Below are 13,630 nucleotides of genomic sequence, written 5' to 3' on the forward strand. Positions count from 1 at the left end.
CAGCAGCAGGATGAGGGGTGCAGGGTTGGCTGGGGCTGCGTCCTGAGCCTGAGAACCCTTGGGGGGGGCATCCCATACACCCAGGAGAGGTGTATGGACAGACCGGCTTGGGGTGGGAGGAGGAATCTTCACCCCCAGAGCCTGGGCCACCTTAAGTTCATAGCCCAGGGCGCCTGAGCTGAACACCCCATGTGGTTGTTAACTTAATCAGCATGGTGTGACCACAAAGATGCAGCTGCACCTGCCACCTGCAGTCTCAGGCTATGTAACTTGCTGCCCTTTCAGATTATTTCCCCAGGAAGGATCCGAGCAGGAGGCATTCCTAGGGCGAAGGGTGGAGTTGCTTTCTCCTTAAGGCTTTTTTAATGAGTTATTTAACTACTCTCCAGAAAGGCCTTTGCCAGCCCCTCCCTCTGACTGGAGGGCAGGTGTTGGCAGCAGCCAGGTGGAGGCAAGGCCTGGTTCCCTTGAGCTGATCCTGCCGGGAGAGACAAACCCTGAGCAGGCCCAGCCAGGCAGCACATCCTGTCCCAAATGGTGAAAGCAAGGCCCTGTGTTCCTCTGGCAGTGCCCAGGGAAGGAGGAGCATACTTGGCACTCAGACAGCTTCAGATCCTGCCCAGTGCCAATTGGCCTGGTATCTTGTCCCTAGGTTAAGGTGAGAAAGTGAGATTTGGCAAACCAGGGAATAGGTGGCCCAAGGGAAAAGATAAGGACAACTAGGCACTAAATACTGCTTTATTCATCTTGATCTGCGTCTCGCAGGAGCCTCAGATGTAACAGTAATGGCCGAGCACAGAGGCCCCTTCTGGAGTGTTGTGCGCTGCCTGTGCAGGCAGCCACACAAGCAGGAGCCACCACCTCTCTTAACAATGGCATTGTTCTTTTTGCACCACGCCCCTCCCTCAGACACACTGGATAAGGTTCCAGGTCAGCGGTGTGAGGAAGCGTCCTTGCTTTCGTGAGCCACAGGGGAGGGACACCATTGAAGCCCCTCCTCTGTGCAGTATTGTCCCAGCCCTGTCCCGTGATTGCCTCTGCTCCAGACAGATGCAGTGGCCCCCCCGCCTGCCAGGCTCATGGCTCTTACTCAGCTTCCCCTGTGCTGCTGCCACCCTGAACCCATAGCCCTGCCCCTTGAGGCTGCCCATCACTCTGAGCCATGGGTCCAGCCTCGGGTCCTCTGCCCATCCTTGTGCCTGAGCCGCGCTCCTGCTCAGTCCATGGGCCCTCCTGTTGCCTCGGCGTGCCTTTGCAGGAGGGCTGGTGTGCTGGGGTTGGCGGGGGGTGGATCTCAGCCAGCCTGAGCTCGGGCCCACTGGCCTCTGCAGGCAGCAGGGGGGCCCTTCTCCCAAAGGGGGCCTTCTCCCAAGGGGAGCCAGGCCCTGGTGGAGGCACAGGAGGAGCAGTGGGAGGGGCAGGTGGGGAGGAGTCCCTTTAGGCCCAGGCCTGTGAGCCAGGGCCATGCACAGCCAGAGCTGCAGCAGGAGGGGGCCTCTGAGGTTTGCCTCAGGCCAGACCCAAAGGTGTCTTAGGTGCCAGGTGAATGTGACCCCAAGCCCTGGTTTCCTTATTTGGTCTCTTACCTGGCGAAGATCTCAAAAGGGCTAAATGAGGTGATACTGACGGGGCCCACAAACAGCAGAACACTCTGGAAGGTGTACCTCATGCAAAGCACATGTGGTGGAAGCATGGACTAAACTGTCACGTGTGGGTTCATTGGGCTGCAGCCCCAAGAGGTGGGAGAGGTGTGCTCCATCCGCTGGTGAGAGTCCTGCGGCACAGGGATTCCCAGGTGGGCTGCATCTGAGGGGACACAGTGTGTATTGAGGATGCACTGCACAGTGATAAAATCTCTTCTGTGCCAGGAAGAAAGGCTGCCTGAAGAAAACCCCTAGGAAATAGACTAGATTATGGTTTTGGTCATCTGTCCCCCCCACCCCCCACCCCAAGCGCTGTGGACGGTCTCGTGTCCTCCGGTTCCACCTAGTGGGTGGCCTGGGGTGCTGGCAGGAGCAAGGGCTTTCCCAGGCAGCCTCAAGGCCAGAGACCAGGACACCCCAAGGACTTGGTTGGGCAAGGGCGTTGCTTGTTTTCAGAGTAATGGCCTTTTACATGCAGTCAGTGGAGGCAGCAGGGGCTCTGGGTGGGTCCAGCTCTGGACAGGCTGCCCAGGCGCTGGCCCCGTGATTAACTTGTCCTAGCAGCTGCTTGCTGAAAACGTGCATGCGCCACATCTGGACTCTCTACACGTCCCAGGATTGTGGTTGGGAGACACACCTTGTGTTTGGCTGCGTTGCTTCTGGGTCCAGGGAAGCTCCCGAGGTGGCACCAGCCCGGCCATCAGATTCCCTCTGCCCATCCCGACCCCCTTCTGCTATCCCTCCAGGTCCTGCAGATAATAGACCTGTTACAGAATTCGGTATGGGCTCAGAAGGTGGTGTGCGTTTGCTCTTTTTTTGTAGGTTTGAATGGGACCTGCAACAGCTCAAGCGTCCCCACATCAACCTCAGAGACACCCGACTACTTGCTGTGAGTACTTCCCTGGCTGGCCTCCCACCCTCTCCCCACCCTGCACTCTCCCCTGCACTGCAGGTTAGCAGAGGGAGGACTGACTTCATGTTTTTGTGTGGGAATTCTCACAATTCTCAACAATTCTCCCCCGTCCTAGTGCCAGGCTCCTGCTGAAGCCAGGAGGTCACCCACAGGCTGAGGGCCTGGGGGGGTGGGTGGGCCAGCCACGCAACTATGGGCACTCCAGCCCCTCCCCAGCAGCCTCCTGAGCCCCGCTGACCCCTCTTTGTCTCTCCTCAGAAAATATGCCACCATTTCCTCCTCGGAGCAGCGCCAAAGCTACAAGAATGACTTTAATGCTGAGTATAGCGAGTACCGCGACCTGCACGCTCGCATTGAGCAGATCACACGGCGCTTCACGCAGCTGGATGCCCAACTCCGGCAGCTCTCCCAGGGCTCTGAGGAATACGAGGTAGAGCCCCATGCTATGCGCACTCATCCCCGCACTCTGCAGCCGACCTGGGTGAGACAGGCCCATTTCTCATGGGTGCAGCCAAACCCAAGGCCTCCAACGCTACCCGTGGCCCCAGAGCCTGGCCACTGCCCCTCCCAGGTGAAAAGGCCTGCCACGCTCTGCCAGTGTTTCTCCCTGTCATAGCCTGCCAGGCAGCTGTCCCTGGCTGTTGGCATGGTTTGGGTCCGTCCACAGGGCTCTGCCCCGGGAGTCCACAGGCTCTCAGGCCCAGCTTGGCCTCCCGTGCAATGGGGACACTGGAGTTGGGAGATGACCTGTTGGGGCAGGGGTGGTATTCAGAGCAACTGAAACAGCCAGGCCCTACAGGATTGGGTCAAATGGGTTCCCCCCCTGCAAGAGTGCCTGGGGTCCTCTCTGCAGCTCACAGCCCATCCATGCTGTCAGAGCATGGGGGGAGGGGCTGCAGAGTCCCCGTGGCCCCCTTACTAGGAGTCCCTCACCCTCTGATCAAAGGCACATGGGTTCCCTAAGCCGGCCCAAATTGGGAGCTCAGTGTGGGGGTGTGTAGGGGGAGCTCCAGTCTTGCTCACCAGCCTCCCTCATGCCATCTTTCAGAGCTAGTCTGATTAATTGGAGTGTTGGGTCTGCCTCCCCTCGTGGGGTCCACTTTGGTTTCCAGAGGAAACAGCTCCTAACTGAAGAAGTGATGAGGGCTCTGAGGAGTCCCGGGGTCTCGCTCTCCTCCCTTCTGCAGCCCCCACATGGACATTCCCTAGTATCCCCCTGCACCCCTAGGTCGTTGGGACAGTGGTGGGGGGTGTGTTCTTTGCTTGACCTTGAACACTGGAAGGGCTGCCTCCTCCCTCCCACAGCTGTGACCAGCCCCTCCCACTCTGCTGCCATTGTGCTTGTCCCTGAGGCTGGGTCCCTGGCCCAGCTCATCCTCCCCCACCTCCTGCCCTGCTCATCCTCCACCCCCACCCCCACCCCCACCCCAGCCTGGGCCTGCCTGTCTTTACTTTGGTCAGCTTCTCTCAGGCCATGCTGAGGCTATTGTCTCAAGGCTGGTGGTGACTCTGCAGGTCACAGGTTATCAGGGGAAAAGGGGTCACTCAGTGGGGGTCTCCTGCAGGCAAGGACATTGTTCGCTTTCTCTTTTGTTTTTCCTCCAGACTACTCGGGGTCAGATTTTGCAGGAATATCGAAAAATCAAAAAGGTAAGTCTCCACCCTTGTGGGGGGTGGGGTGGGGTCAGACTAAGCTGTCTCAAGGTGAGCAGCACTGCAGTCAGGGAAGGGATAAAGGGAAGGAAGAGCCTTGCCTGGGTTGGGGTCTCAGGTCCTCAGAGCAGCTCCTGTGCCCCAATCCCCCATTTACAGCAGAGGAGCTCAGCCCATCCCTCCCTTGGCGCCCCAGCACCCTCCAGCACTCCCCCTCCTTGGTGGGTGCAGCCCCCAGGATCTTTCCAGCTCTTTCCAAGGTCAAGGGAGGAGCTGAAGTTCCCCACCCCCAGCTGCTGGTCTGGCAGGAATACCTCCTCAGGGCTCTATCAGTTCTTGTTCCGAAGGCCACTAGCTGTGGGTTCGCCACGTGTGTGCCCCCATGTGCCAGGGCATTTCTCTGCCAGCCAGGCCCCAGCCCGGGAAGGAGGCTTCATGACAGTCTTGCCTCTGACCCTCATCCAGGCAGTGACCCTGATTCCCAGGATGAGGCTTGGGGAGGGACAGGCCTAGGCTCTGGCCTGAGGTAGAGGAAGGGTCCTTGTCATTCCTGGTGAGCACTGGCCTACAGGCAGGAGGAGGGGGAGCCTAAGCTGGCCCGAGGCTGGCACGCTTCACGCAGGGCAGTATGGCCATGCTCTGGGATGCCAGCTGCTTGTAGGATGTGGCTCAGCCCTGCCACTCTCTTGCAGACCAATACCAACTACAGCCAGGAGAAGCACCGCTGCGAGTACCTGCACAGCAAGCTGGCCCACATCAAGAGGCTCATTGCCGAGTATGACCAGCGGCAGCTGCAGGCCTGGCCCTAGCCTGAGGCCACAGAGCAGGAGGTCCTGCTTGGCTAGCCAGGCCAGCTCCTCTTGCCGGGCTGACCCTTCTGGATGGTGGGGGAGCTGGGGGCGGGTGGGGGCGGAGCTACGGAGCGGAAAAAGAGATTTATTTAAAAAAAATAATAATAAACCCGAGGAAGACATGTTCATCTGAGCCAGCAACGCGGCTTTCAGGGGAGCCCCTGCAGACCTGATGCCTGCAGGTCACAGATCCCGGGGGCCAGGCGTCTCGTTCCCCCCCCCCCACACACACACACACACACCTGGGATGGGCTCCTCAGGAAGCCCACCTCCTCTCCTACCCTATCACAGCCCGAGGGGCTTCAGCTTCCCCTCACGAAAGACTCCCAGGCCAGCCCGCCTGCCTTTTCTAGTTTTATACAAAAACAGCCACTTTTAGCTACTGCTTATGAGACTTCAGTCTATTTTTGTATTAGAGAGAAAGCATCTTTTCTAAACCTGTGCCTCCCCTCCTTGGACACCAGGGTCCAGATGCCGCCCTGTGTCCTTCCTGCAGTATTACAGATGCCATCTGAAAGTTGTTCCTGGGGACTGAGGAGGGAACCGAGGGGAAGGGGGGGGCACAGCCGGCTAGGCTCCCGCCCCGCCCCAGGCCCTCCCTACAGTCCTGGCCTCTCCTCCCCGCCTAGGCAAGGACGGGGTCTGCTCTAAGGGGGTAGAGGCCCGCCCAGGTCTATTTCGAGAACTCCAGCTGGCCCTGAGCAGCTGCTGAGAGCCGCAGGGGCAGAACAGCTCTCAGCCCACCAGGCCTGCCCTGCTATTTCAGTCCCTCAGCTGTAGGGGGTCACTGGGGGTTTTCTGTGCTACGAGCTCACGCTGCAACAACAGTGTCAGATTTTATTTTATTATGTTCTCAATTTTCCCCCTTTGCTGCTGCTTTTCTTTTCGCGCCGAGACCGTGTGGTCTCCATGCTGTTGACCTCACTCCATCCCTCAGTCCACTTGTGGGTCTTGGGGTCATCTTAGCAGAGCCACCACAGGGTTTGCACTCAGGGAGGGGCTGGGGGTCATTGGGGTCAGGGGACCCCCCCGAGAGCGAGTTCAGAAAACGCACCCTATCCGCCCACTCTGGTAGCATGGGATCCATGGACAACATAATTGCTGCTTAGTAGCTGTGCCTAGTCTAGTGTCCCCCCAGTCTAGTGTCGGGGGACCACACACGCATGTGCGTGTGTGTGCGCGCTCATGCATGCGTGTATATGTGTGCGCGTGTATGTGCGTGTGTGCGTGTGTGTGTGTGTGTGTGTGTGTTAAGGCGGCGCTGCCAGGGTGCAGTGGGGCCTGAAGTGTATGTTCACATTCAGGGCCACATTCAGCGAAGCCACCCAGGACTGGGGAAGGCGGAGGGAGTGGCTGCAACCTGGAGCCTGGGGCTCAAAAACTGGGGTGGGTGTGGGGTGCTGCCGCCAACAGGAGTGAGGCGGGGAGAGCAGAATGCTCAGGTAGACGTGTCTATTTTTCTAAGCCACGGGGCTGCCTCCTAATGGCTTCCCAAAGAGCAAGTGCCCGAGTGGAGGCACCTGCAGTTTGCCCACCCCACCCCACAGGCCCCTTCCTTGGGCCCCCTGGGGTGCCCGGAGCACCAAGGGAGCCCATCCTTCATGTTTCAATAGCTGTTGTTTTGTTTTTCATTTGGGATGGAGTGGGGGAATGGCCGAGCGGACCCCAGGGACCCCCGAGTTCTGCAGACAGCCGTGTGGTGTGCGCAGACTGTACTCAGCTGGACGCGCAGACTCGGCCGAAGGATTATTTAAGGAGGCTGCAGCCAGAGGGCTGACCCGGTCCTCTGCCCTGGGAACCAGTTCAAGGGACTCTCAGTTGAATTTCCTTTTTGTTGTTGGCTTTTTGTTGTTTTTGTTGTTGTTTTTCTCCTTTTAAGGAATTATGAAGCTAAGAAAAGTTTTGTGCTTTGGGGGTTGATGGACAAAAGTTCTAGCTGATTAACTATGGTCTAACTTATTGATACTGTGTTTTTCCCCCTTTTTAATATTGTACTGTGGAGAAAAACTATTTTGAGCCATGGAGTTGGTGTTTACAAGAACTTTTCACTTTTGCCAAAATGTTACGATTAAAAGGCATCCGCGTCTTCAGTTTCCTAATATTTTCTTAAAAGAACTAGTGTCCTTTTTGTACACTAAACAGGTGAATGCTGATTTTTTCAACATACAATAAATTTCACTGAACCAAACCTAGCAGCCCCAAGTGCCTGGGTGTGTTTGTGTCCATCCCAGCCAGGGCCTCCTGGCCCCATGGGGGGGTGGGCTGGGGTCAGGAGAAGACTGGGCCCTGGAGCAGCCGTGGTGATGAGCCGGTGTGGGGCGGGGGTGCAGGGAGGCGGCCAGGTGAGGCTGGCAGGCTGAGGCAATGGGCCCTGCCCAAGCCAGGGCATGAGGCAAGACCGCCTGGTCGTAGGTAGGCAAGGATGGAGGTGGGATGTGGAGGCCATGGGGAGTCACGGTTGGGTGTTATGAGCAGGGCTGTGTCCCCAGGGGCCGACAGGTAGACCAGGTCCTGGAGCAGGGGCCTTCCAAAGTGCCAAAGGCGCCAGGAGTAGTAGGGACCCCTGGGGCCAGGGGAGTGCCCTCCCTTGGGGAAATGAGCTGTGACTGGGGGAAACGGCAGTGATGGCACAGTTTTTGTTTCTTCCAACTAGGCCGGCTCGCTGGGGCTGCCCCTGTGCCCATGATGGGGATGGGGATGCTGAGGCCCAGTGGAATCCCCCGGCCCCAAGACGCCAGCAGGGACGGCTGTCCTTGTCCCATGCTCCAGGTGAGGAGATGGAAGGCAGGGGTCAGGGTCCTGCTCTTGAGGGACGGGGTGTGGGTGGGTGTTTATTTTAGAAAGGAAAAACAGACAAAGAATAAGCCTGGGATGAAAGGGGTCCAGGGGTCAGGGGCTGCGGGCCTTCACCTCCTGAACAGCCCCACTGGCCAGCGGCCTTGGCCCAAGTCCGAAGGTGGCCGGGGAATCCAAGGAGCGCAGGAGACGAGGTCAAGCAGGCCCTGTGGGGCAGAGTGTACCCTGCGCCCCGGGCAGCCTGGCTGTACTGTTCTTTTCGGGGATAACATCTCTATCCCCACAGTTCAGGGTCCAGGGCTAGTGTGTGCTTCCTCGAACCCCATCATGCCTCACCTTTGCCCTGCCCACCTGCCCCCCAGACCCTTCAACTAACTCTCCTGCAGACCCTCACGCTCCCCAGAGGCACCATGGCCATCACTCCCAGAGTGCACCTTAGCTGCAGGGGGTCCCATCAAGCTCCTTCCCGAGCCAAGGATGCCACAAATCCAGGCCCCCCAGGGGCCTCAGAAAGGTCCCCCAACCTCACAACCTGTACCATGGCCCAAGGGCTTGGGGCTGCCCACTCGTGCCCCTTGCTGGACAATGTCCCTAGCTGTCATCCTGCCAACACCCCGATCCCTCCTGTGTGCTGGGCTCCACCTGGGCACTGGCACTCAGCAGGACAAAGACAGCCTTGCCCCTGCCCTCAGGAGCCTGTGTTATGGTGGGGACACGGGTGCCCAGTTGCTCCCAAGCAGTACAGTCACCCCGTGTCACATACCCCGGCGGTCCCCGCAGTTGCTACACGGTGCCCACCTGACTGCTAGGAATAGAAGCAGCCCAAGGCCAGTCCCTCCCAGCTGCCTCCTGCCCTGCTCCCCTGGGGAGCTGGCTCTGCTGGCACCCCCACCCCACCCCGACTGCCCTGCAGATACTAGGGTTCCCCGGGGCTGGGCCAGGGCGCCTTTGCTCTCTGCACACGTTCCCAGGTCATCTGGCACTTGGCGCAGGCCCCCTCCAGGCCCCCGGCCCCGAGTGTACTCCGGTTCCTGGAGCATGCATCACACCGCATGGGTGAAGGGCTCAGTCCCACAAGATTCCACCCAGACACCTGCCACGGTCTCTGGCCACCCATACTGCCAAGGAACTGGCTGTAAATCCGGGGTTCCCTCGGCTCCCTCCTAGGTTTGTCAGAATGGCTCACTGCTCAGAAAAGCCCTTGCAACAGCCCAGTGGAGGGAGCCGAAGGTGGAGTGTGGAGAGCGGCCCTGGGCTGCCCCGCCACCTCCAGGTGTGCCACCCTCCCAGCACCTCCATGGGTCCGCCCAGCCCCATGCGGTCCAGGGGTTTTTAGGGAGGCTCTGTTAGGTATGATGAAATCGCCGGCCATTAAGCAACTGAGCGCCATCTCCAGCCAGAAACCAGGGACAAAACTAAAATATTTATTACGTGATATTCTCTGTCCGCAGCCTTGAGGGGCTGCTCTGACCCTGAACTGCTCCTCTCCCCTCCCGCCTGGCCACCTCCTCATCGGCCCCTGGGCCCGCTCCCCAGGCTTTTGCCTGGGCAGCTCTTCATATTTCTTGATAGGCGATGCCTTCATATCTCCAGACCCCTTCCAGCAACCACTTCCTCCAGGCAACCTGCTCTGCCAGACCCTCCTTGTGTGCTGCCTCTGGCTAGGGGTGCCCCATTCTACTTCCGGCTCCCCCACACTGGAGTCCCTTGAGGGCGATGCCTGGAACAGGAGTCTTGGAGCCCCCAGCCCCCAAGGCCAGGCCCTGACCATGTTTCCTGCGAGCCTTCCCAACTATCCACCTTTTGGGTCAGCTCCAGTGGTGGAAACTTTCCAGCCAGAGGAGGCCGCTTGTTTTGGAAAGTTCCTGGGGGAGCCGCCCCCGCCCGCCCGCCGGGTTCCCACGCTCCCTTATCACTGGGTGCTAGGGGGGCGCAGTGCTGTGCCTGCCCAGCTCCTCCCCAGCTGACCTCCTTGGCCCTGCCCCCCCTCCCCACCCCTCCTCACCCACCGAACACTGGCCCCCTCAAGCCTAGCCCTGCCAGCCCTCCTGCTACAGGTAGGGAAACCGAGGCCTCGCAGCGCCCCGCGCACCGTGTCAGCCCGGTCAGGGGGGTACTACTGCTCTGGAAGGGGAAAGGCCGAGGCCGCAGGGGTGCCTGCCTGGCTCCGGAGTCAGAGTCCTGGCTCCGTCCGGGGCCGAGCCCCCACCGCAGCACCTCGGGCCCAGGTGCCAGTCCTCCCGCCCAGCCCCATCTCCTCTCTCGCGCCTGGGCCTGGCCCGGCGCGCGCTCGCAGCCTTAATGTCCTCTTTTGTAAAAATGAGGAAAAGCGGCCGCGCGCCCTAACCGGCTGTGGCGCAAGGCGAATCCGCGCGCCCCGTGCTCGGGCCGGGGTCCGTGGCCCACGTGGCTGTCCGGGAGCCCCAGGACAGTGATGGCTCGGGTCTACGGGGCCTTGAACCCGAGTCCTCCGAATGCCCGGCGGGCGCGCCCCTCCTCCCCGCGCGCCCCTCCTCCCTGGCGCGGGTGGGGTGAGGGGCGGGGCGTGGGCGGGGCCGCGGCTCTTTTCTCTGGAGTTCGCGCGCCCCGAGCCCTCGCCGTTCGCCGCAGTCCGAGTTGACTCCGCGCCGGTGAGTGCGGCCCCGGGCGTAGTGCGGGCTTCCGGGCGACCGTGGTCGGCTCGCTCCGCCGACTCGCGCGTCCCCGCTGACCTCCTGCCCAACCTGCGCCCCTAGCTCTCCCCGATGGAGGCCACAGCCGAGTTCGTGGTCGAGAGCCCCGACGTGGTCTACGGCCCCGACGCCATCGAGGCTCAGTACGAGTACCGGACGACGTGCGTCAGCCGCGAGGATGGTGTCCTCAAGGTGGGCAAGGGACCCGGGGTGGCGGGTAGGGACGGGACCCTACCTAAGGTCGGAGACCCTGTCCCTGCAGTGAGGGGGAAGGGCCTGTGGGCCCCGGCTCACTGCGCCGTCCGCCCCCAGGTGTACCCCACGTCCACGCGCTTCACCTTTCGGACCGCCCGGCAGGTGCCCCGGCTCGGGGTCATGCTCGTCGGCTGGGGCGGGAACAACGGCTCCACGCTCACCGCCGCCGTGCTGGCCAACCGGCTGCGCCTGTCCTGGCCCACGCGCACCGGCCGCAAGGTGTGGGGTCGGGTGGGGCCCGGCCGGCCTCTGTGCAGGGGGAGAGGGGGAGAGGGCCCTTAGGGGGCGGAGCTCTACGAAGGAGGGGACCTTCAGGGGGCGGGGCCTAGGGTGCCGGCGGGCTCCCGGGGGTGGGGGGAACCTCCGAAGGGGAAGCGGCTTCTGCCGCGGCTTGGAGCTCGGAGCTGCGGCGTCCAGAAGGCGGAGCTTGAGGCTGCCGGGCGGGGCCCTGGCCGGCTAGGGACTCACGCCACGCCCCGCCTCACTCCGCCCCGCCTGCCGCCCCCCAGGAGGCCAACTACTACGGCTCGCTGACGCAGGCGGGCACCGTTAGCCTGGGCTTGGACGCCGAGGGCCAGGAGGTGTTCGTGCCCTTCAGCGCACTGCTGCCCATGGTGGCACCCGACGACCTCGTGTTCGACGGTGGGCGGGGCCCTAGGCAGGGGGCTGGGGTGGGAGGCGGGGCCTGGAGGGGCCGGTCTTCAGGGCCCGGCTGAGCTTGGGGGTGTCCCCCTCCCCCGCCCCAGGCTGGGACATATCGTCGCTGAACCTGGCTGAGGCGATGAGGCGTGCACAGGTGCTGGACTGGGGGCTGCAGGAGCAACTGTGGCCACATTTGGAGGCTCTGCGCCCTCGGCCCTCTGTCTACATCCCCGAATTCATCGCAGCCAACCAGAGTGTGCGAGCTGACAATCTCATACTGGGCACGCGCGCACAGCAGGTGCGGCCCCGCCCCAAGCCCTTTATCCCTTGCCACTTGTTGCTCCCTGACATCGCCCACCACCCCAACCCCCGTTCCCATGTTACTGTCCATGTGTCTCCTTGCTCCCATCCTGCGGTTCCAGACCTCCCCAGGTCGAGGGGCCTGTACAACCTCCTTCCCTCCCTGCCCAGCTGGAGCAGATCCGTAGGGACATCCGTGACTTCCGATCCAGTGCTGGGCTAGACAAAGTCATCGTGCTGTGGACGGCAAACACGGAGCGCTTCTGTGAAGTCATCCCCGGCCTCAATGATACTGCTGAGAACCTGCTGCGTACCATCCAGGTGCGCGGCCCTCAGGGTTGGAGAGGGGTCAGGGCCAGCTCCAAAGGACCTCTCCGTGCTGACCACCCGCCTACGTCCACAGCTGGGCCTGGAGGTGTCGCCCTCCACTCTTTTTGCTGTGGCCAGCATCTTGGAGGGCTGTGCCTTCCTCAACGGGTCCCCGCAGAACACGCTGGTGCCTGGGGCGCTTGAGCTCGCCCGTCAGCGACGTGTCTTCGTGGGTGGAGATGACTTCAAGTCAGGCCAAACCAAGGTCAAGTCCGTGCTGGTGGACTTCCTTATCGGCTCTGGCCTCAAGGTGCGTGGGCCTGGGGGGTGCACTGCTCAGGAGGGAGGGGCCTGGACCCCATGTGCCAGGCTGGTGGGCAGCTGGGCTGGCATGCACTGCGGGGCCTGCAGCTGCCCCCGGGGCCCCTTGTTCCTGCAGACCATGTCCATCGTGAGCTACAACCACCTGGGCAACAATGACGGGCAGAACCTGTCGGCACCGCCGCAGTTCCGTTCCAAGGAGGTGTCCAAGAGCAGTGTGGTAGACGACATGGTGCAGAGCAACCCTGTGCTCTATGCATCCGGCGAGGAGCCCGACCACTGTGTGCGTGGGTCATAGGCCGTGGGGGGGGGGGGGTTGGGCGCGGAGGCCAGGGGGCAGGGAAGGGCCCCTGACAGAGAAGGGCGTGGACCCCCTGTGACCTTCTGCCACCCCCCAGGTGGTCATCAAGTACGTGCCATACGTGGGCGACAGCAAGCGTGCGTTGGATGAGTACACCTCGGAGCTGATGCTGGGCGGCACCAACACGCTGGTGCTGCACAACACCTGTGAGGTACGGGGCCTGCCAGGGCAGGAGTGGGGCTGCCCGCCAGCCCGGCCCACCTTCTGACCCACCGGCCCTGCAGGACTCCCTCCTGGCCGCACCCATCATGCTGGACCTGGTGCTGCTAACCGAGCTGTGCCAGCGCGTGAGCTTCTGCACTGATGCTGACCCAGAGCCGCAGGGCTTCCACTCTGTGCTGTCCCTGCTCAGCTTCCTATTCAAGGCGCCACTCGTGCCGCCGGGCAGCCCTGTGGTCAATGCGCTCTTCCGCCAGCGCAGCTGCATCGAGAATATCCTCAGGTGTGCCTCGAGCTGCGGGGTCCCCCTCCAAGCCCAAATGTCCACTGGTGGGCTATGTATAGGGACCCTAGGGACTGGAGGTTGTGGGGTTGCTGGTCTCGGGTCTGGCCCAACTAAGTCCCGACCTTTCCCCCAGGGCCTGTGTGGGGCTCCCCCCACAGAACCACATGCTTCTGGAGCACAAGATGGAGCGCCCTGGCCTCAAGCGAGTGGGGCCTATGGCTGCTGCCTGCCCTGTGCCCTGCAAGAAAGGACCAGCGCCAACTGCCCCCAATGGCTGTACGGGTGATGCCAATGGGCACTCGCAGGCTGAGGCACCCCAGATGCCCACCACTTAAGGCCATGGCCATCCTTCTCCCCCCAAACTGTTGCCTCTGTTGCCCCTCAGGACCCAACCCTTCCAAGACCCTAAAAACAATAAAACCAGTGCTACAATCAGCCCCAGCATCACCTGTGGGTTCTCACAGCACCT

The 13,630-nt window shown here is 61.6% G+C and overlaps 2 protein-coding genes across 2 annotated transcripts in view; both read left to right on the forward strand.

The window, feature by feature from the left end:
- ELL (elongation factor for RNA polymerase II) overlaps positions 1-7,252 on the forward strand; it is a 77,373-nt gene extending 70,121 nt beyond the window's left edge. Inside the window, exons 9-12 of the mRNA XM_025989612.2 lie at positions 2,466-2,532; positions 2,815-2,986; positions 4,162-4,206; positions 4,902-7,252. Of these exons, the coding sequence (XP_025845397.1) occupies positions 2,466-2,532; positions 2,815-2,986; positions 4,162-4,206; positions 4,902-5,018 (401 nt within the window). The 3' untranslated portion in view covers positions 5,019-7,252. The remainder of the gene's footprint in view (positions 1-2,465; positions 2,533-2,814; positions 2,987-4,161; positions 4,207-4,901) is intronic.
- A 3,127-nt stretch (positions 7,253-10,379) lies between these two features.
- On the forward strand, positions 10,380-13,596 carry ISYNA1 (inositol-3-phosphate synthase 1). Its single transcript, XM_025989614.2, has 11 exons — positions 10,380-10,486; positions 10,592-10,720; positions 10,841-11,002; positions 11,293-11,425; positions 11,530-11,723; positions 11,897-12,046; positions 12,129-12,344; positions 12,474-12,638; positions 12,754-12,867; positions 12,941-13,158; positions 13,295-13,596. The coding sequence occupies exons 2-11, from the start codon at positions 10,601-10,603 to the stop codon at positions 13,494-13,496; spliced, it is 1,674 nt and encodes a 557-aa protein (XP_025845399.1). The 5' UTR covers positions 10,380-10,486; positions 10,592-10,600; the 3' UTR covers positions 13,497-13,596.
- The last annotated feature ends 34 nt before the right edge of the window (positions 13,597-13,630 follow it).

This window comes from Vulpes vulpes, chromosome 9, assembly GCF_048418805.1.
Source record: "Vulpes vulpes isolate BD-2025 chromosome 9, VulVul3, whole genome shotgun sequence".
Classification (NCBI taxonomy): domain Eukaryota; kingdom Metazoa; phylum Chordata; class Mammalia; order Carnivora; family Canidae; genus Vulpes; species Vulpes vulpes.